Source organism: Hyperoodon ampullatus (genome assembly GCF_949752795.1).
Source record: "Hyperoodon ampullatus genome assembly, chromosome: 1".
Taxonomy (NCBI): domain Eukaryota; kingdom Metazoa; phylum Chordata; class Mammalia; order Artiodactyla; family Ziphiidae; genus Hyperoodon; species Hyperoodon ampullatus.
The window spans coordinates 202,988,999-203,011,454 of record NC_136914.1 but is presented as its reverse complement, the minus strand read 5'-3'; the positions used below and the strand labels follow the sequence as shown (position 1 = coordinate 203,011,454).

Here is a 22,456-nt window from a genome sequence, read left to right as displayed (position 1 = left end):
TCTCAGTTTCTGAACCTAGTTTGAGAGTTGACACTAACTTACCAACCACAATGCACTTTTGAGGACCACCAATAAGAACAGCAGTGATAAGTATTATTATATTTAATAACCATGAAGTATATTCCAAAAGCTTTACATATATATCTTTTCAGGTCCCAACAAACCTATAAAGTACGTGCTACTTTTATTTGTTTGTTTGTTTATTTATTTATTTATTTAGGCTGCGTTGGGTCTTCATTGCTGTGTTCAGGCTTTCTCTAGTTGCGGCGAGTGGGTGCTCCTCTTTGTTGCGGTGCATCAGGCTTCTCTAGGCGGTGGCTTCTCTTGCTGCAGAGCACGGGTTCTAGGTGTGCGGGCTTCAGTATTTGTGGCATGTGGGCTCTGTAGTTGTGGCTCGCGGGCTCTAGAGCACAGGCTCAGTAGTTGTGGTGCACGGGCTCAGTTGCTCCGCAGCATGTGGGATCTTCGCAGACCAGGGCTCGAACCCATGTCCCCTGCATTGGCAGGTGGATTCTTTTTTTTTTTTGCGGTACGCGGGCCTCTCACTGTTGTGGCCTCTCCCATTGCGGAGCACAGGCTCTGGACGCGCAGGCTCAACAGCCATGGCTCACGGGCCTAGCTGCTCCGCGGCATGGGGGATCTTCCCGGATCGGGGCACGAAGCCATGTCCCCTGCATCAGCAGGCGGACTCTCAACAACTGCGCCACCAGGGAAGCCCGCAGGTGGATTCTTAACCACTGCGCCAACAGGGAAGTCCCTAAAGTACGTACTATTATTATTCCCATTTTATAGATGAGGAAACTGAGGCACAAAGAGGTTAAAGTAACTTGCTCAAGGATAGTAAGTGGAAGAATCAAGTTTGGAACTCAGGTAATCTGCCCCCAGAGCCCATGACCTCACCACTACATTAGACTATATTCCACCTCCACAATGGAAAACTGTTAGATCTGCATTGTCTAACAGGTAGTCAGTAGTCACATGTAGCTATTTACTTTAAATTAAAAACTGAATATCATACCACTTTGGAAAACAGTCTGGCAGTTCCTCAAAAGGTTACACAAAGAGTTATCATATGACCCAGCAATTCCACCATTAGGTATATATCCAAGAGAAATGAATACATGTGTACACAAAAACTTGTACACACATGTCCATAGCAGCATTATTCACAATAGCCCAAAAGGGAACACAGCTCAAATGTCCATCAACTGATGAGTGGATAAATAAAATGTGGTACATTCATGCAACTGAATGTTAATCAGCCATGAAAAGGAATGAAATACTGATACATGCGATGATACACAAATACATCAACATGGAAGAATCTTGAAAACATTATGCTAAGTGAAAGAAGCCAGTTACAAAGGACCACATGGTGTATGATTCCATTTATACACAATGTCCAGAATGGGCAAATCCAAAGAGACAGAAAGTAGATTAGTGATTGTAGGGGCTGGGGGAGGAGGGGGTGTACTGGGGAAGGGCTGCTAATGGCTATGGGGTTTCTTTGTGGGGTGACGAAAATGTTCCAAAATTAGATCGTGGCGATGGTCACACAACCCTCTGACTCACTAAAAAAACATTTTCTGGGCCTCCCTGGTGGCGCAGTGGTTGAGAGTCCGCCTGCCGATGCAGGGGACACGGGTTCGTGCCCCGGTCCGGGAAGATCCCACATGCCGCGGAGCGGCTGGGCCCGTGAGCCATGGCCGCTGAGCCTGCGCGTCCGGAGCCTGTGCTCCGCAACGGAAGAGGCCACAACAGTGAGAGGCCCGCGTACCGCAAAAAAAAAAAAAACACCATTTTCTGTACACTTTAAGAGGATGAATCTTTTGGCATGTGAATTATAACTCAGTGAAGTTGATAAAAAAAATTAAATGCCATTAAAAATTCAGTTCCGGGACTTCCCTGGTGGTCCAGTGGTTAAGAATCCGCCTTCCAAAGCAGGGGCGTGGGTTCAATCCCTGGTTGGGGAACTAAGATCCCACATGACGAGGGGCTACTACTGAGCCCATGCACCACAACTAGAGAGAAGCCCACGTGCAGCAAGGAAGAGCCCAGCACCACAACAAAAGATGCTGCATGTTGCAATAAGGCCTGACGCAGCCAAAAATTAATTAATTAATTATTTTAAAATTTGGTTCCTTAGTTATCCTAGCCACATTTCAAGGACTCAATAGCCACATGTGGCTACGTGGCTACAAAATGGACAGCATAGATATAGATGATTTCCAACATCACAGGAAGTTCTACTGTCAGCAGTAGAATTTTGACAAACGGATAAAAGCCCTCCTTATCGTCTAATTGCAGCTCACCTTTCAAGTCTCAAGCTATCCTCACAGTCCTCTGCACACCCACAGGCAAAGCTTCCACCACAGACTATATGCCACTTCCAAAAGCTCCATTTTCACTCTTTCATGCTGGAATAAACTTTCCCCCTTCCTAGTCCACAGACATCCTACTTATCCTTATCAACCTTGAAAGCCCAGTCCAAATGCCTCTCCCTCTATGAAACCTTCCCTAAATCCCCACCCTCCCCCAGCCCTAGCCGTTGTTCCCACCGTCCTTTGCTTGCACTTCCATTACAGTGCTGATCCCTCCAGATTACATATCAGTGTATATTATCTGTCTTTCCCACAGGATTATTAGCTCCTTGAGGACAGGGATTCTGCTACTTGTTTGAGGGTTCCCAGTACCTAGGAATAATAATAGCCTGCTGCAAAGAATGAACATTTTGGTAAATGTTTGTTGGATTCTACTCAAAGGATTTACAGCAACTCATGGTGTTAACTTTAGACAATTGCTCGCTTTGGTGTATAAAACAGACTAAGAAAGTGAAAGAAAGAGGGTAAGAATCTGAAAGTCTCATATCCCACTATTCTACAAGGAATGAGGGTGGTCGCAATGAAATGCCATGTTTAGGAAAGAAGAGTGGAGCAGGGCTTCTGGACTGAAAACTGGGGCAATGGAGGTGAGTAAAGGTGAGGCGGAAGGGGTATACTATTGCAGGGTGTGGGGGGAAGAAAAAATATCATGAACCAGGGCCCCCTTCCAACTCAAAGTTTTAAGCATGGAAAAGGAAGGGCAAGGACTGCATCTCTACAGATCTGCGCCCAGCCCATCGGCTGGATCACTTTATTGAAAATGACATTTCTCCTAAAACTTTATTTTAAATACTACAGTCAGATTTTTCTGGTTGAATCCAACCAACAAGAGAAAGAAAGAAACTCCGCATATCTCCATCATAATTTAACTGGAAGAGACAAATGTCAAGGCCTTACTGTTTGGAGACTCTATTGCTTTTTTATTCTGTATGGATTCAAGGAATCACATCTGAGTTGCAATGACCTATAGGAGAATTAAGTCTAAGTTCCTAATCACAGAATGGAGTTAAACTGATGAACTCATTTGGGCCAGGATGGCAAGAAATGACTGTTCCAGTGCAGAGCTGGAACCAGGGAAAGCAAGCTGCCTAATATCATATATTTGATATTAAATGCATGTGTAAAAAAAAGATTGTATTATGAAAAAGAATATATGTATATACATACATATATTCATATATATAAAACTGGATCACTTTGCTGTACACCAGAAATGAACACATTGTAAATTAACTATACTTTAATTAAAAAAAAAAAAACTGGGGGGGCCTCCCTGGTGGCGCAGTGGTTGAGAGTCCGCCTGCCGATGCAGGGGATGCGGGTTCGTGCCCCGGTCTGGGAGGATCCCATATGCCGCGGAGCGGCTGGGCCCGTGAGCCATGGCTGCTGAGCCTGCGCGTCCGGAGCCTGTGCTCCGCAACGGGAGAGGCCACAGCAGTGAGAGGCCCGCGTACCACAAAAAAAAAAAAAAAAAAAAAAAAAAAAAAAAAAACTGGGGGCTTCCCTGGTGGCGCAGTGGTTGAGAGTCCGCCTGCGGATGCAGGGGACGCGGGTACGTGCCCGGGTCCGGGAGGATCCCACATGCCGCGCAGCGGCTAGGCCCGTGAGCCATGGCCGCTGAGCCTGCGCGTCCGGAGCCTGTGCTCCACAACGGAAGAGGCCACAACAGTGAGAGGCCCGCGTACCGCAAAAAAAAAAAAAAAAAAAAAAAAAGACTGTACTTGATAGAGACATTTCAAGGGAGAAAAATGCAGTGAGCTACCCATACAATTTTCAATACAGACGGAGTACAGAGAGTCCTCCTCAATTCGGAGCTAGCTAGAAGCCATTGTTGAAATACGGACAGTGAGTACCTGAAGTACACCCTAAGCCAAAATGGTCTCTAAATTTTTTTTTCTTCACTGATTTCTGCAAGGCAAAAATCAACAAAAACCGGGCTTCCCTGGTGGCGCAGTGGTTGAGAGTCGGCCTGCCGATGCATGGGACGCGGGTTCGGGCCCCGGTCCGGAAAGATCCCACATGGCGCGGAGCGCCTAAGCCCGTGAGCCATGGCCGCTGAGCCTGCGCGTCCGGAGCCTATGCTCCCTGTGCTCCCGCAACGGGAGAGGCCACAACAGTGAGAGGCCCGCGTACCGCAAAAAAAAAAAAAAATCAACAAAAACCAAAACAAAACAAAAACTAAATTGACTAAATTGTGGCGGATTCAGAGTTAATAATTATAGAGTAACTTCCAAAGGTTAAAATTCAAAACACAATTCTCACTATAGATACTGAGAACTCGGCGAGAGAAAGACACAGGCTATGAGATGGGGTTAGGAGTGTTAGGGGGAAGGGGGTCAGAAGGAGAGAGACTACTGCTTTCAAAAACTTTCCCTTCTCTGCAGGAACTGTAACCACATAATAGCTGCTGGCCAGTGCTAGCATCCATTCAAATGGAACAAAGTACAAAAGCCACCCTGTCCCCCAAGTATCGGAAGTGCTAGAGAAATGATAACAAAACGGTCTGTGACCCACAAGCTGCAATTAGGGCATGACACTGAAGATCCCCTCCCAAACCTCTCTCCACGTCCCAGGCTTCCATGACCTGGGAAGGAAACTCCACTTTCCATCCTTCTTCCTGCTAAAGAAATGGATCTGGTTCCCGCCAGATGCCAACCACTGCTCTCCAATGGGGAGATGTAGTCCACCTCAAAAGCCTCCAAAGCCTGCACCGTTCCTAAATCAACCCCCTAGCAATGTTAATTATTGGTTATTGGAAACAGCCTTTAAAGATACTTACAGAAAGGCCAGGTGCAAAGGAAAAGCAACAGTTTGTTCTATATTTTATTCTCTCAACGTCTATATTTCTTAGTTTTGTAACTTTTCTAATAAAGGAAATTTATTTCTCTTGCCACTTCATGATTTTAACTGAGAAAACAAAGAACCCCAACAAAGCCTAAAACAGAAGAGCCCCAGCCCTAGAAAAAGGAATGTACTGGGACAGAAAATGAGCTCTATTCCTTTCACATGTTATTTCCAATATACATAAATATATTCTTTGGGAAAAGCAGATGATACGTCCACAGATAAATGAATAAACAAATTATGGAAGACAACGGAGTATTATTCAGCCATAAAAAGGAATGAATTACATGCTACAACATGGGTAAACCTTGAAAACATTATGCTAAGGGAGAGACACCAGATACAAAAGGTTAAAAAAAAAAAAGCCAGATACAAAAGGTATTGTAAGATTCCATTTATATGAAATATCCTGAAGAGATAAATCCATAGACATGTAAAGCAGACTGGTGGTTGCCAAGGGCTGGGGGAAGGGGGAACAGGGAGGAACTGCTTGTACAGGGTTTTCTCCCCAGGTGATAAAATGTTTTGGAACTAGACAGAGGCGGTGGTTGCTCAATATTGCGAATGCACTAAACACCACTGAATTGTTCACTTTAAAATGGTTAAACGGTTTTAAACAGTTTATGTTATATAAAGTTCATCTCACTTGAAAAATTAATGTTTTAAATAGAGGATACTAATGGGCATAACATGATGCTCATAAACTTCTAGGAAAAAAGATAAGGCTTTTTGCTGGCATTGTGCTTCTACTCTTGACCACAACACAAAGTTCAAGTGCTAAGCTGTATAGAGTCTGCCATCTTGCTCTGTGTGTGTCTGTATATGCCTTTCTGAAAAGACACAGAAGGGAACAGAAACTGAAGAAAATAGAATGGTAAATCTTTGCCAAATGCAAGGAAGGGAAGGAGGGGTGATTCCCCCTACTGCACCTCACCCAACCTGGCGCCAGGAGTAACCCTCCCATTTGGGTTTCGAAATGCCAGCCGGCGCTAAAATCAGCACAAGCCACTTAGCAAGAAAAGCTGGGGTGCTCCATTTGTTGCCCGTATTGGCATCAGCACCACCCTTTGCTCAAAACCCGGAGCTGGCCCAGATCAGCATCAGTGACCGGCTCCCCAGGCCAGCCAGCCTGATAGTAAGAGCTTGTTACAGCTCAAGTGTGCCCTGCTGCTGAGAGGTCCCAGTCTACTTCATCTCACTTGCCTTCCAAGAGTCCTGCCTCCAACACCAGTAAAAATGGGGCCAAGTGGCCCCTAGAACTTTCCCAGGTCCAGCTTGAAATAGATATCCTCTCAGCCAGCCCCTCCTCCCTCTCAGGGCCGCTCAATAACCCACGTACCCCTACCCGCACAGACATACACGCGGCATCGCTGCCTTGGAGACCTGCTCCACTGGAGGACACGAATGCGCCCCACATGACCCCGCTTGCGCCACTATCCAGTTACAGTCATCCCAGCCCACCTGACCTAACTGCCGTCTCAAAGGCCCCTCACTCGCTTGGCACCATGCCTCTGCCACCTCCGTGATACCAAAACCGTCACAGGTGTCCCTCAGCTAAACACCGACGCCCCCTTAGATCCTGTCCACTCCAGGCATGGGTGCCCCTCTCGGGACCCCTCAACTCTTGGCAACAACATTCCTTCAGCCCCCTCCAGCCAGGCCTCGACGCCCCCCAGGCCCCAGCCTAGCCCGGACACCCCCTCCCCCTTACCTGCGGGGGTTCAGCCCTGGCTGACAGGGGGCTGGGCAGCGCCTGGAGGAGCAGGAGCGCCATGCCACCCAGGAGCCTTCTCCTCTCCATCCCCCTCCTGCTCCTGCTCCTCCGCCACGGCGCCGCCACCTCCCTCCTCCTCCCTCTCCTCCTCTTCCCTCTTCTTCCTTCTTCCCTTCTTTTCCTGTTTCACTCTCCCCTCCCGCTTCCGGCTCCGCTACACTCCGCCCCAGCCCAAAGCCCTCCCAGACACTTGGATGGTTCTCCAACTCCAGCGCTTCACTGGCCCTTGCCCTTCGTCCATTGATCAAAACAGCTGTCGATCAAATCGAAGTCCCGCCCCCTCATGAAGACGGAAAACCGGAGAAATCCAGCCAATGGAAAATAGGAGGAAGCCGGGCCATCTTGAGTGCTACGAGGCGGCGTAAATGCGTCCCGCTGCGCAGAGTGGCGGAAGTAGGTCTGAACAGGGGCGGGGCCATCCAAAACGTGGGTTGAAAAGTCTAATTCTGGTGCCACCATCTTGAATGTGGCGGAAGTACTGGATTTCCACAGTTTAGCAAAGAAAAAGAAAGGGGTATGGTAATTCCAAAGGGTGTTGGAAAATAAGTTACTTTTATAAAGTAACCTGGCACTCTTAAAAAAGACAACTGCAGAGACTTCCCTGGTGGTCCAGTGGTTAAGACTCCACCCTGCCAATGCAGGGGGCCCGGCTTGATCCCTGGTCAGGGACCTAGGATCCCACGTCCTGTGTGGGTGGCACGGCCAAAAAGGAAAAAGGAAAAACAAAAAAGACAACTGCAATCTAAAAAGCTTTTGATGTCTTTTGTCTTTAAGCACAGCCCCAGTACCAGAGTCCCTCTCTTGCTCTCAAAACTGCTCAAGCAGTATCTTCGGTCAATTTGAATTCCTATGAGATAGTATCTTTACCTGAGGCACAGTGCTTTGTCACCCCAAGTTCAAGGGATGAAATTCTACTGACTCTTCCTCAGAAATAGCTCTGAAATCCACCCCCACTGCTTCAATCCATGTTCTCATTTTCTGGCTAAATACAAACGGTCTCCCTGCTGTCCTGCCAGTTGCTAATTCTTCCCTCTTGAATTTCTCTCACATGTCACAGCAGGGATGTTCTACCACCTAAAACCAAATATTATCGTCTCAGGGCTTCCCCTCTCAAAATACTTCAACTACCTACAGGATTTATTGTCCAAACTTATCCATATCGTGGTCCTTTCTGTGTCCTGTCCCTGCGTATTTTTTTTTTCACACCTACATACTTCTTTATCTCACCTACTGCCACTACATTTCCCACACATTCTGCTCACACCCAACAGTTAAGAGATCCCCAATGAACTGTGCTATACAATACATTTAACTTCATTTACACATTACAAATACAGTTTCCCGTTTAAAATTCCTAGTTCTCATCCCCTGGTTTCTTCTTCTGAATTCACATAACACTTATCACACAGTGTATCTAATCTATAATTTCTGCCTGCCTGACCCCTCCGACTAAATTTTTAGCTTTTTGTATGGCACACCAGGTCTTATTCATTTTTTAAACAAATCCCTACACCCTGTACATGGCCCAACCGTGAGCTCAATCAATATTGGGAAAATAAACGAACAGATGAAGACCCGCAACAGAAAAGCCAGCTGCCTGTAGCTGCCAATTTCCCCTCAAAAACCTGCCAAAGCATTTTAGAGCCGAGCCCAGTCTAGCCCATAGCTGAACCCAAAGGAAGTCTGTTCTTGGCTTAAATGGTGACAAAGTGGGAAACAGGTAAGAGTGAAAAAAATCGGTTCTGTCTCTGTCTTGATTCTGCTTTCCCAAGTGCTGCACAGGATAACAAGTATTTTTGCCAGTCTTAAATTTCTTAGAATTTCATCCATTCCACAATCAAGCTCCCTAGGGGAGAATAAAAGATTGAGTACTAGGCAGGGGCCACATTATTTTCTTAGCACAGGGTCTCAATCCCAGCCTCAAGGAGCTGTAAGTCCTCCATATAAAAGCCAGGTATCACAGATAGCCAAAAAGCACATGAAAAGATGCTCAACGTCATTAATTATTAGAGAAATGCAAATCAAAACTACAATGAGGGATCACCTCAGACCGGTCAGAATGGCCATCATCAAAAAATCTACAAACTATAAATGCTGGAGAGGGTGTGGAGAAAAGGGAACCCTCCTACCCTGTTGGTGGGAATGTAAATTGGTATAGTCACTATGGAGAACAGTAGCGAGGTTCCTTAGAAAACTAAAAATAGAACTACCGTATGACCCAGCAATCCCACTACTGGGCACATACCCAAAGAAAACCATAATTCGAAAAGATACATGCACCCCAGTGTTCACTGCAGCACTATTTACAATAGCCAGGACATGGAAGCAACCTAAATGTCCATCAACAGAGGAATGCATAAAGAAGACGCAATATACATATATATATATACACACACACACACACACACACAAATGGACTATTACTCATACATGAAAAAGAACAAAATAATGCCATTTGCAGAAACATGGATGGACCTAGAGATTGTCATACTAAGTGAAATAAGTCAGACATGGAAAGACAAATACCATATGACATAAAAATTTAATACCCTTTAATGGAAGGCAACATAATCCAAATAGTCTTCAAGTTAAAATACATAATGTCAAGCAGACAGTAAAAAATTACTAGATATGTACAGAAGCAGGAAAATATTATAATCAGGAAAAATTAGTAAACATAACTGACACCAAGACGATTTAGATAAATAAATAGCTAAGAAAAACTTTGTCAGCTATTGAAAGTATGTATGAATCTTGAAGGACAAGACAGATATAATAAGAAAACATTTGAGGAATCTCAGCAGAGAAAGGAAAACTAAAACAACCAAAAAATCACTAGAAGGTCTGGAACTGAAAGTACAATAGCTGATACAAAAGAAAAAATAAAGTTCTGATGGGTTTAACACAAGAATGAAAATTAGAAAAAAAAAAGTTAATGAATTTGAAGGTAGATTATTTAAATTGATTTACTTTGAAGAACAGAAAGAAAAAATGAGAAGATTGAAGAACTTTACTATACCTCAGTGACTTCTGGGACAAAAACTAGGAAGAGAGCCCTCACCAGAAACCAGATTTGCTGGAACCTTGATTATGATGGACTTATAGCACATGAGAAAATACATGTCTCTTGTTCAAGCCACTCAAAAAAAAAAAAAAGAAAAAAATACCATATGACATCACTTATATGTGGAATCTAAAAAAAAAAGAGTACAAATGAACAGAAGGGTATAAAACAGAAGTCAAGTCACAGATGTAGAAAACAAATTTATGGTTACCAGGGCATAAGGGGTGGGGAGGGATAAATTGGGAGATTGGGATTGACGTATACACACTACTATATATAAAATAGATAACTAATAAGAACCTACTGTATAGCACAGGGAACTCTACTCAATACTCTGTAATGGCCTATATGGGAAAAGAACCTTAAAAAAGTGGATATATGTATATCTAAAACTGATTCACTTTGCTGTACACCTGAAACTAATGCAACACTGTAAATCAACTATACTCCAATTAAAAAAAAAAAAGCCAGGTATCATCATTAGGAAACCCCAATGGTTTCATTTGGAAAACAGAAGGGAATTTTGTCCTGACTTTCTTTTCTCCCTTTACCTGAGGGCTTGAACTGAGCTACTGGACAGGACAAACACTACACCCTGCTCAGTCTGGATTAGCACTTCTCACACCAAGGCTTTTTTTTTTTTTTTTTTTTTTAATAAATTTATTTATTTTGTTTATCCATTTTTGGCTGTGTTGGGTCTTCGTTGGTGGGTGCGGGCTCTCTCTAATTGCGGTGAGCGGGGGCCACTCTCCGTTGCGGTGCACGGGCTTCTCATTGCGGTGGCCTCTCCTGTTGCGGAGCACAGGCTCTAGGCACGCGGGCTTCAGTAGTTGTGGCACACGGGCTCTAGAGCACAGGCTCAGTAGTTGTGGCTCACGGGCCCAGTTGCTCTGCGGCATGTGGGATCCTCCCGGACCAGGGATCGAACCCGTGTTCCCTGCATTGGCAGGCGGACTCTCAACCACTGCGACACCAAGGCATTTTAGTCACCCTAATCACTTCTTTCCACATCCCGCAGGAACCAATTCAAGGAAAGCAGAGAGGCCTTACAAGACAGAGCTGAGATGCGGTTTGAGTGAACTATTTTTAATCTGCCTCTGAACTGCAACCACTATCTACTCCAGACTTTTCCAACAGAGTAATTGTCTATGAAGAGAGGAGGAATGCCAGGAGGCTTAAGGAGCTGGGAAAGAAAGGAGAAGATTGTGGATTCTTGAGAGAACATCAGTTCAGAATTGCTTCCAAGCTCTGGCTAGCTCTGGTAATGTTTTTCCTATTTGCCTTCGGAAATGAGCAAAGCTTAAGGCAGATCTCCTGTCCTAAGGAAGCCAGCTCCAAGACACAGACTTTTCTGCTCAGACATCAGCCAAAATTAAATTGTACATGTTACAGAATAGATGAACTTTGAAAATATTATGCTAAGTGAAAAAAGTCAGACACAGAAGGCCACATACTGTGTGATTCCATCTACATGAAATGTCCAGAATAGGTAAATCCATAGAGACAGAAGATAAATTAGGGGTTGCAAGGGGCTGGGGGATGAGGTAATGAGTGACTACTAATGAGTAAAGTCTCTTTCAGGGGTAATGAAAATATTCTGGAATTAGAGAGTAACGACAGTTGCACAACATTGTGAGCATGCTAAAACCCACTGAATTGTACGCTTTAAAAGGATGAATTTTATGTCATGTGAATTAACTTTAATTTTTTTAAATGGGAGAAAAATCAAATTGCAGCCAGTACCCTGACCTCAGGGAGGAGGCCCTTTCTCTTTAGAGCAGTGGTCCTTCAAAGTGGTCCCCAGACTGATAGAATCAGCATCACTGGGAAATTACCAGAAATACAAATTCACTTGGCTCCATCCCAGACCCACATAATTAGAAATTCTAGGAATGGGGCCCGATAATCCACGTTTTGAGAAGCCCTCCAGGCGAACCTCATGCATGTTCTTAAGGACCATTACTCCAGAGTAGGGGAAACTTTTTGTGTGAAGGGCCAGACAGTAAATATTTCAGGCTCTGCATGCCACATACACAGGGTCTCACATATTCTTTTTCTTTTTCACAACTTCTAAAAAATGTAAAGGCCATTCTTAGTTCCCAAACACACAAAAACAGATACCAGGCAGATTTGGACCCTTGAGCCATGGTTTGCCAACTCCCTGCCCCCACCTCCCCCGGAGCAACACACTCCCACGCTGGGAGATCTCTAGAGCCTCAAGCAAAGACAGGTGGATTTTTCCTCCATAATAAGGGAGATGCACAATGGCCTCGGGGCACCAGACAGATTCCCCTTATAGTTGTGATACCCTCCTCCATGCCAAGGCCAAAGTAAAATCAGATCCTGCTTTCCATCCAGGCTTTATTAACTCAGTGTGCAGACAGTTCGCTGTGCTCTTTCCAGAAATGCATTTGATTCACAGTGATATCTTTTGGTCAGTCAGTAAATTCTACTACACAAAACTCATACAGACATGGCCGCAGGTCAGCCACAACAGCCCCCTCTCCCCGAAGGGCCTGAGAAATCACCTAGAGCAGCCAGGCTGGGAAGGGTGAGTGGCCGCGCTTTGCTGTGTGTCCTTTAAGGCTCTTTGGTCCTGGTTGATTTCCTCTCAGAGACATCCAAATAAAACTTCCCTTTCCTGTTCAGTACACACCAGTCTTTCTTTGGTGTTTAACCCAATGGGCTGAGGAAGGGAGGTAGCCAGGAAATTATACCCACTAACATGTGCAGTTAATGCCTACCTACATCCTTTTTACTCGCAGTCAGTGGATTTATCTTTTAGACACAGAGAAATAGAATCAGATATGATTTTAGGGGCAGAACAAAGCCAGTGTCAACAGGTAGGGCTTGAAGCACCACAAAACTCTGCTGCCTCACACAATGTCCTTTTTTTTTTTTTTGCACTAAAACTCCTGGGTTTTAGTCTGATAAACTCAAATTTAGCAAGACTCCCAGAGAAGCTTTCTGACCAGGGGGCCCTGGGGAGGAGAGTGGGGAAGAGCAAAGGGGAGCCCCAAGGCGACCTGGCCTCTTCCCTCCCACTTCCTGAAGGAGCCAGAACTACACAGGTGAAAGGTTCCCTTGCCTAAGAGCCGATGAGGAGGAAGAGAAGAGGGGCCCTTCCTCAATCCTGGCTGGAACCAGAATCCTAAAGGTTTCCTAACTTTTCCAAACGGTTTGCTTGAGTGTCACCCCCAGGTCTCAGCACCTTCTCCCTGAGGGGGTCTCAGCTCCTGGTCTCCAGGGGACAGGGGTCAGGGGAGAGCAGATAGAAGACTTGGCCTCTCTCCCCTTGTTCACATTTATCCCCTGGAGTCCAATAAACCCAGGTGCCTGGGTAGAAGCATGAGGCATCCTCTCACTCCCACCCTCGTCCCCCAAAATCCACCCTGGCCTACAGGCCCTGCTGGCAAAGAGGAATGAGGCACGGGAATCCACAGTGGCTAAGGAGGAGCTGGTAAATATGCGTATGGACTGGTCCTTGCTGGGGTGGGGCATTTAGAGACCCTTATTGAAGTAGACATAAGGCACAGGTTCTCCATACTTGGCCTTGATAGTGTCTTGGAGCTCTGGTTCCAGATAGGAAACTGGCAATTCACTGAGAAGAGAGAAGGGGCTTATAAGTGTGCCACCTGGACGAGCAGCAAATTACCCTCAGATAAAATCCAACTCAGATGCCACCTCTAAGAAGCCCTTGCCCATTTTCCATCAGAATTATTAATGACCTCCGTACGCTACAGTATGCTGCTTTTACTTCTATTGAGCCCTGACTTCATCTCCCTGGTGCTAAACTTCCGTCTTCTTCAAGATTACAAGCTCGGTGCTCAGAACACAGGAGCTGTGTAGCAGGTGACTACGGAGCTGAGAGTACTAGGGAAAGGGAAATGGGCATCTTCTCCGTATCTATTCAAGCTATGCCTGGTCTCCTGGAGCTAGTACTCCACCTCACCCCACCACCCCAGTTTGATGCTTACCTTCCCTTTGCCATCATCTCTCCTCACCCACCCGCTCTGCTCTTCCCAGGACATGCAAGGGAAGTGGAGAGGTCGAAGCCGTCCACCCTCTGGCAAACATCAGCCAGAGTGAGTACCTACCCTCTTGTTCAATTTCAAAGACCAGATCCGGCCAGGGAGATGGATCTAGTAACTCAACCAGCGGGACAGAAAGTCTCTTATTGTTCCCCCACCTTCTCTCCAAGGCAGCCTTTGCTCCACTGGGAGTGAGCAACTCATCCCTCTGCCCCTTGGAGCTCTGTTTCAGTTTACCATTCACCTGGGGTCAAGAGGCCCAGAGTTTAGACTGACAGGTACTTGTCCTTGGACAGATGCCTCCCTGCCTGCCCCTCCCTCTCTCCTTCGGGACACCAGGCAGGTCAGGGAGACCAGGGACAGGGTGCTCAGTAAAACCAAGTGAGGAATGAAGAGCTGATACCATTTCTGCGGGAACAGCGCACATGCCACTGGCACCATGAAGATGAGGCTGGAAGAAAGGAGAAACCAAAGCATTAGGGGGTGTCTGGCATCTCAGAGAGCCACCCACACCCCATCGCTGAGCCCCTCAAAGGAAGGGGGAGCTGGCGCCAAAGCTCCTCTCCCTCCAACCCTTCTCCTGGTCTCTTGGTGCCTGGAGATTCACTCTAGCACAGGATAGAATCAGCACCCCCTACACCCCCCCTCACATCCCACCCACCCATCACTCAAGCAGATGAAGAAGGTAATGGAGTCACCAGGGAGTGTGGGCAGCAGCCCTAATGACCACAGGCAATTCCTGATGTATAGGGAAAGCAGCGAGGGGCGTGAACGCAGGGTCCTGCTCCTGTACTCACTGAATGCCCGAGCTGTTGGAGAACAGGGAGGGCAGAGCTTCTCAAACTTCACTGGGCATGCAAGGAACTCAAGGAGCTTGTTCAAATGTGATGCTAATTCAGTAGGTCTGGGAAAGGGCTTGAGGGTCTTTATTTCTCACAAGTTCTCAGAGGATGTGGATCCAGGCCCATGTTTTACAGGATTTGGGAATCTAACAGACCTAGGTTCATGTCCCAGCTCTGCCACTTCCTAGCTGTGCAATCTTGGGCAAGTTCCCTCTGAGACAGCAGAGGGAGGGCAAGAGTACCTACTCTGAACGATTACTGTGAGGATTAAATGAGATAACATGTGTGACACATCCAGCCCATGGTAACTGCTCCCTCAGTGGGAAATCAGTTAGCAGAAGACAGCCTGGCATAATGTTAGACCTGCTAAGGATCCAATTGCAGCTCCAGCAATTACCGGCTAGAGACGCGTGGGCAAGTTTCTTCATCTGGGAAAGGAGATGAGGACAGTATGTACACCTCGAGGGCTGAGGGAATTAGGTGAAAATATAGACGTGAAACATCAACACAGTGGCGGCACAGAGAAAACAGCCAATACATGTTAGCTTTGGTTGCTGTCATTAGCCTCATGGCCTCACAAAGCATGAGTAATGCTGGGACATGTCCAGTCAAGGGCAGGCACCTAAGAACGCTGCCAGGACTCGTGATGCTTCCTCCCGTGCGAGGCTGGGACACTTGACGGGCCCAGGCTGTGCTGTCATTTTCGATGGCTCATCTTTTTGGATGTATTGAGATATAACTGACATGTAACACTGTGTAAGTTTACCACCGGCGTGAGCTAACCCCTCTATCACATCACATAATTCATTTCGTTTTTGTGGTGGGATGATCTCATCATTTTTGTCTCTTCTCTAAAACTACTGAAGACCTAAGGTCAGAGGGGAGACCCTGGGACAGAAGGACCCCCAAGGGTTCCACTTTCCACTCCAGTGTGTGCACAGTGCCAGCCTGGCGCCCTCAGAAAGGAGGGGTGAGAGCGCACCAGAGGGGCCACAGGCGTTAAAGCCCGGGCGCTTTTGAAGTCAGGTAAAGGAGTACATGTTTTCCAACATGGGTGACACAAGAAGACAGATCTTGGGCACCCCACCATAGAACCCCAAACCGAGAAAATATGAGACTCACAAACACCCGGACAGCAGAACCTGCAATGGGGCATGCAGCACCCGGATTCTCTGCACAGAAACAGACAAAAGAGAGACCCACGTGGGACTTACATACTTTGAGGTGAAACCCACACCGGTCACCCAGCTAGAAACCCGCAGGCGGGAAACCCTGGCTCTGCAGGGTGGGGAGGGGGCTCTCCTTGCTCTCGGCAGACAAGGCCGAGAACTGGGCAGCCAGCGGGCACCGGGATGGGCCCTACTTGAATGAGGTGCAGGGTGGGAGCAAGAGGGAAGGGTAAGACGGTCGGGAGCCCCCAGCACATATGTGTTCTGGGCAGAGAAGATGCAAAGGAGAATCCCCTCACCTTCATGCAGCGCAGTTTCTCCAGCCTTTCCATGACGACCGGCAGCAGGACTGGAAGAAACCAGGGGAAAGGCTGTGAGACTCCCCCCCAGCTCCCTCTCCGAAGTTGGATCACAGACTGAGTGATTCCCCCTCCTTCCCCAGAAGTTCCAGAAAATACTTTTCATTTGGAAGAATAATGGAAGACTGTAGGCGTGGCCATGCCCCACCCCTCCCCCAAGTCCTGACAGAAGGTGCTTCCCAAACTCCTCAACCTGCACGCCTATAACAATAGGAGGACAAGTACCGCAGGCCCAGAGCACCCTTCTCAAAACTATCTTTGAAGCAAGTTTTGTATCCTGCTCTGTAACATGCCCCTGCTGACAGCAAAACCAGGGCAGGGGACTTATTTTTCTCTACCACTGTCTCCCCAGCACCCCACACTGTGTCCAGCACATTGAAGGAACTTAAGGAATATTTGTTAAATGAAAATAACTTTCTCCACCAAATCTCTGATTAACTGACATTCCAGGAATTACAGTGTGGCTCTCCCGTGGCTCTTGGCACGCAAGCAAACCAGTTTGAGAAGCATGTCTATAGAGGCTGAGGTCCCACCCCCAACCCGAAGTGTGGTTGAGGTCTCCATCACTTGTTCCAGGGTCCCCCAGGATGGGAGGGCTTCCCCATCTTACTCATGCCAGGGGCTGCCATGGTGATCCGAGAAATAACCACTTGAGTGATGCCTATGGCCGCAGCTCTCTGAGGGCAGAAAAGAGTAAGTTGTCAGGAATGAGCTTATCCAGTATCCACAGGCTGCACCAGAGGGCTGGGTCAGGGTCAGGGTCAAGTCTGAGCTGGTAAAGAGGAAGGGATGGACCTGTCAGGGGTTGAGTGACCTCACCTGACCCTCTCCCACCCAGCCACATTTTTATGGCTTCAGGACCAGAAACGATGGAGAAAAGACATGAACAGAGATATGGAGGGAAAATCGATGGGGAAGGAGGATGGAGTCAGGGAGAAGGTTTCTCAACCCTATAGTAGAGCCCAGGCCTGCTCTGACCACGAAGAACAGGACAGGGTCTGAGAGGGAACTCCCTCCTCCCACCCCAAAGGCAGGCCCCTGCTCACCCGGGAATGACCAATCTCATTGTGGTTCCTGTCCTTCACGCAGATGCCCTGGATGAGTTCCCTAAACACAGACAGGAGGTGCTGGATATGGGAAAGGGAAGGCTGCCAGCGATGTGACACACCAGGGGGCCAAGGCCAGGGCACTCAAGCTCTAGGAGGCCACCTCCTGCAGCTGGCCCTTGGAGCACCCTTCCCCACTCCAGAGAGTGGTATCCAGCCATGACCTAGGGCAGAGGCTCAGAGAGCCAGCACTGGGCCCCAACGGCCTAGGCTGAATCCGGAAACTGCAGAGCAAGTGTATGATCTTGAGCAAGTTCCCCTAATCCTTCTAAAGACACAGTTATCTGCATTTGCAAAATGGGGATAATCATGGCACCCACTTCACGGGACTTGGTGAGGATTAAACAAGATAATGCCTGCAAAGTGCTAAGTCCAGTGCCTGACACAGTGACTGCTCCCGAACAGGAGCTGTTAGTCTCAGGCCGGTGCTTGACAGCACTCCATCCAAGACCAGGTGGGTGGTGGGGACTCATTCATTCGTTGGAAGGAGCGACTGGATGGGGGGGGAGGGGGGAAGAGGAGGCGAGCAGTGTGCGTGCAGGGCTATTCTGTGGTGTGCTCTTTCTGCAAGGGCGGCTGTGATCACTTTCCATTTGCTACTAATTCCAAGAAAATGTGCCTTATAGATACTGGTGATGACGAGGAAGGCACTGATGGAAACAGGGGCAGCAGTAGCTAACGCTTAATGCAGCATTTTCTTACAGTCCAGGTGCTATTTGGGGCGCTTTACCTCTACTACATCATTAAATTTTATAACACAGGAACATCTATACTTTCTCTAGTCAAGAAACAAGAGCTGTGAGACACAGCGGGTTTCTCCTTTCACCTTTCCTGCTGTGACGCTTAGAGCCTGGTGCCTGGAAAACATCTATCTGCCCCTCTGGCTTCCTCAAAGCTTCTTGGTTCTGTTCTATCTTTGGACACCTCGCTCTGCTGTGTTTCATTCTGTAAGGCATCCCCAGGGCTTTGGAAGTAGGCCGAGTCCACAACTTAAATACACTTGCAGTTGAAAGGACATGAGCTAGTGCCAAACCCCACAGGTCCTCGCTAACGCCCCACCCCTGCTCCCCATACCCACAACACACATCACAGATGAAACCTAAGTCACCCGCCACTCCTGCAGCCGTCACTGTTGGAGCCGCCAGCCCTCAGGCAACCTTCAGAAGCGCAGCTCGGCAGCCCTCCCCACACCCACCTCAGCCCCAATGAGCCCCCCACTGCCTTGGTTTCTTGTCTTTCCCCTGCTAGCCCCACGGTCTGTAGGGGGGAAAAGGGATCCCTGTACTCACTGCTGTCGCATCATTGGGATGTTGACACAGTTAGCCGCAGCCACAGCGGCAAAGGGCACCCAGCGGCCCACCAGGGGCGGGGCTCTCTGTGGGAGAAGAGGACAATGGGAGTAGGTCAGGCTCCCTGGAGATGGGGGTGGAAGGGGCTTCAGGAAGATAGAGCAAATCAGACCTCGCTACTGCCTCGCATCCTGACACCCAGTCGGGGAACCCAAACTCCCTCAAAGGCCCGAGAAAGACCAAATGGGCGCAGCCCTGCTGAATTTCCCACTACTTGGCTGGGCTCTGGCCAAACCCAACTCATCCAGACCGGAAACGGCCCCTGCCTGGTAAAAAAAAAGTTTTCCCTAGGACTTTGCTGCCGCCTCGTGGCCACCGTGCCCACAGCAACCCCAGACGGTACCTTTGTCAACGTGTTCATGCCCACAGCAGTGGCCACCGCAGCGGTTGTGGCAGTGATGTAGGAAACGGCCATCTGCCTAGTGGAGGAGAGAAGATGTTTAGGAGCGAGGACCCTAGCTGGCTGAGGGCAGGACGATGCCTTGAGTGATACAGGCTAGAAATGTGGCTTCATGCCTGAGAAGCTCATGTGGTCTGTCCCCAGCCTCACCTTGTGATCTCCCCCCAACTCACTCAGCTGCTCCAGTCCCCTTGGCCTCCTTTCAGTACTTTAAACACCCCCAAACACCTTCCTGCTCAGAACCTTTGCATGTTGCTGCTCCCTATCCCGGGAATTCCTCCCTGGGCTCTCCCATGGCTAAATCCTTATCTTTCAAAACTCAGCTGAAATGTCAGCTCTGCAGAAAGGACTTCCCTGAACAGCCTATCTACACAGATGCCCCTCTGCTGTTCTCTGTCTTGTTATCTATTTATTTCCTTAATGGCAGCAATCACAGTCTGAGATTACTACGCTTGTTTTCCTTTTTTTTTTTTTTTTTTTGGCCGCACCATGCGGCATGTGGGATTCGGGATCTTAGTTCCCTGACCAGGGATCAAACCTGTGCCCCCTGCATTGGGAGCATGGAGTCTTAACCACTGGACCACTAGGGAAGTCCCTAGGCTTGTTTTCTTAAAAGACCTTCAACTCTAGAGAGCACACATGTCTTACTCAAATGTATCCCCAGCACCTAGAACCATGCCCAGCACCTAATACACACTCAAGAAATATTTGTAGAATGAATGAATGAATGAGTGAATGAATGAATGTTGAACTGGTCCAGGAAGAAGATACTCTCCTAGTCAGCCTAATACTTCCAAACCCTGAAAAGGGAGACCTGGTCACTTGCCCAGGGCAGGTCCCACCCAGGGAGGACTGACGGCCCTGGAACCCTTTAGAAGGGCTGTTCCCCTGGAGGCAAGAGGACAGCCACCTGCTCCAGGCCCACATGGATGGCCTGGGGTTCAGGTCTCCTACCTGACCGACGTGGGGGAAGCTGCATTCCTGTTGGTGTAGTTGACTAAGGCATTGAAGGACTGGTTCACCCACTGCCAGAAGATCACTGCCGGTATCGTCCTACCAGGAGGGAGGCCCGGAGAGGCAGAGAGCAGGATGGAAAGAGGGTTTGGGGCACACCAGTCCAACCACATTACCTGCCGCTCCCCAAGCTGTTCCCATGCTGTTTCATGCAGCTGGGCTTTTTTGCACAGGCTGTCCCTCTGACTGGAGCATCCACACCCCCTACCCTTTCCATACATGGCTGAATCCTGCTCTGTTGAGAGATCTCTTCTTCCCTGGAACCTTCCCAACCCTTCCCCTGCCCTTCCTGAGACACAGTTAGTCATTCTATGCTCTCTGCTGCCACCACCCCATATTCTACCCCTAACCTACCAGTTGGCAAGCTGGATGGTAACTATTTACTTCTTGGTCTCAACAAAATTGGGCACCCCTTGAAGGGAGGGACTAAAGTCTTTATACTCCCCACACCTGGACCAAGGCCTGGCTCAACCACTGGGTAACTGAATACGTGGGGGAGAGAGCGGGGAGAGGGAAGAGAGAAAGGGGGAACAACAGAGAAAGTTTCTCTCCCCAGTTGGGCTGAAAGGGTGTCCCAATTTTTTTACTTGGATATTACATTATACAAATACATTAAATTCACTGTTGAATAAGTACTTTTTAAAGAGGGAATTAGAATAGCTCATCCGTTGAGCACTCTTGAGAGGCCTGCCTCAGTTTATACAGCCAGGCACCACTATTTCCTGGCTGTGTGAACTTGGACAAGTCATATAACCTCTCCAGAATCTCAGTTCTTCATCTATAAAATGGAGATGAAAATAGTACCTCTCTGTAGGGTAGCTGAGATTCAATGAGGTGATAACATGCAAAGAATTTAACACAGTGCCTGGTAGCTGGTCAGGGATCCATAAAGACGGCTATTACTATCATCCTACTATGGCTCCCTGCCTAACAGGTCCATGCGGCTGCACCTGGCGCTGCCTTGCTCCCGGGTCGCACCTGTAGAACTGGAGCATGAAGCCCGTGATGATCATGCCCCCGGGGACCTGGAAGGACATCCGCCCAATGACGTTCATCTTGTCCCCGGTGTCAGGGTGGAAGGCCGAGTCATACAGCTTCTTGGCATAGAGCAGCTGCTCCACTCGCGTGCCTGGGGGCACGGTCCCCAGCCTGCCACCAAGGACCACAGGCGGTGTTACCTCCTGACCCCTGGCCCCGAGTCATCCTGCTCTCAGCTCCTCGTCCTCCCTGAGCTCTCTGCCGAGCCCCTCGTCTTCCGTTTCCACCTCGTCCCTAGGGCACCCACCGACATCGCCCCAGTGCCCCCAGCCCCCTCCCCTAACCGCTCACCTGCTCTTCTCCACCATCACTTTGGCCCAGTCCAGCTCCCACTCTGGTACCAGGACGGTGCGGGGGTCCGTGACATTGAAGAAGTGCTTCACCCGCCCTAGGAAAGTGCACTGGTCCCAACGGGGGGCATCGATATTAAAGCCAGACAGGTCAGCCTCCATCCTGCTCACACATAAAACTGCGGACTTCAAGAACAGAGGAAAAATGAAGATTGCCCTCAAAGGCTGTCCTGGAGGCCCTTAGCACCTCCCGCTATGGTAGACTGACGGCTCTCACCAGCCGCTAGCATCATCTGACTCAGCTCGGGAAGGGTCCAGTGAATGGTCACCAGTCTGAGCAACTGAGCACCAACATGTGTTTCCTGAGTGCCTGCTGGTGGCCAGCCTGGTGCTTGATCATGCTGTGGGCAAGGCTGGGAAAAGGGACAGTACAGTGTCTGTCCTTGGGGAGCTGAGTCTGACTGGGGAGCAAGAGCCCACCTGTGGAACAATAGATAATACATACAGCAACAATAAGCACAGGAGATGAGAGGAAGCTGAGAAGGGGGGACACGAACACCAAGGGGGCTTCCCAGAAGAGGTGGAATGTGAGTGAAGCCCCAGAAGGTAGGATAGGTCTATGTGAAGGAGGAAGAGGCATGGGATCACACAGAAAGCAGAAACAATCACTGATAAAGATGGAGAGGACAATGGCAATGATCACCTTCATTTCAGTGTGTGTGTGTGTGTGGTGCATGCCGGCCCTATGAGAGATCCCAGGCCATGGTTGTCACCCTCAAGGCGTTACAGAACAGG

The 22,456-nt window shown here is 48.4% G+C and overlaps 2 protein-coding genes across 3 annotated transcripts in view; both read right to left on the bottom strand.

The window, feature by feature from the left end:
• The window catches only part of WBP1L (WW domain binding protein 1 like), a gene marked incomplete at both ends in the record, with an annotated part of 56,950 nt that extends 49,853 nt beyond the window's left edge, over positions 1 to 7,097 (bottom strand). The window contains one exon of one of the 2 annotated variants that reach the window (XR_013810879.1): positions 6,937 to 7,065. Coding sequence is in view for 1 of the 2 variants with exons in the window: in XM_079704017.1 (XP_079560143.1) it covers positions 6,937 to 7,026 (90 nt within the window). Of the gene's footprint in view, positions 1 to 6,936 lie in introns of both variants that reach the window. The other variant, XM_079704017.1, reaches the window with a different exon arrangement.
• Positions 7,098 to 13,564: 6,467 nt separating this feature from the next.
• On the bottom strand, positions 13,565 to 21,832 carry SFXN2 (sideroflexin 2; the record flags this gene model as incomplete). Its single annotated transcript, XM_079699064.1, has 11 exons — positions 21,663 to 21,832; positions 21,312 to 21,482; positions 20,274 to 20,372; positions 19,263 to 19,338; positions 18,860 to 18,945; positions 17,511 to 17,571; positions 17,075 to 17,141; positions 16,405 to 16,454; positions 16,059 to 16,108; positions 14,498 to 14,545; positions 13,565 to 13,664 (listed from the first exon to the last, which is right to left on the bottom strand). The coding sequence occupies exons 1-11, from the start codon at positions 21,821 to 21,823 to the stop codon at positions 13,565 to 13,567; spliced, it is 969 nt and encodes a 322-aa protein (XP_079555190.1). The 5' UTR covers positions 21,824 to 21,832.
• Between the last annotated feature and the right edge of the window lie 624 nt (positions 21,833 to 22,456).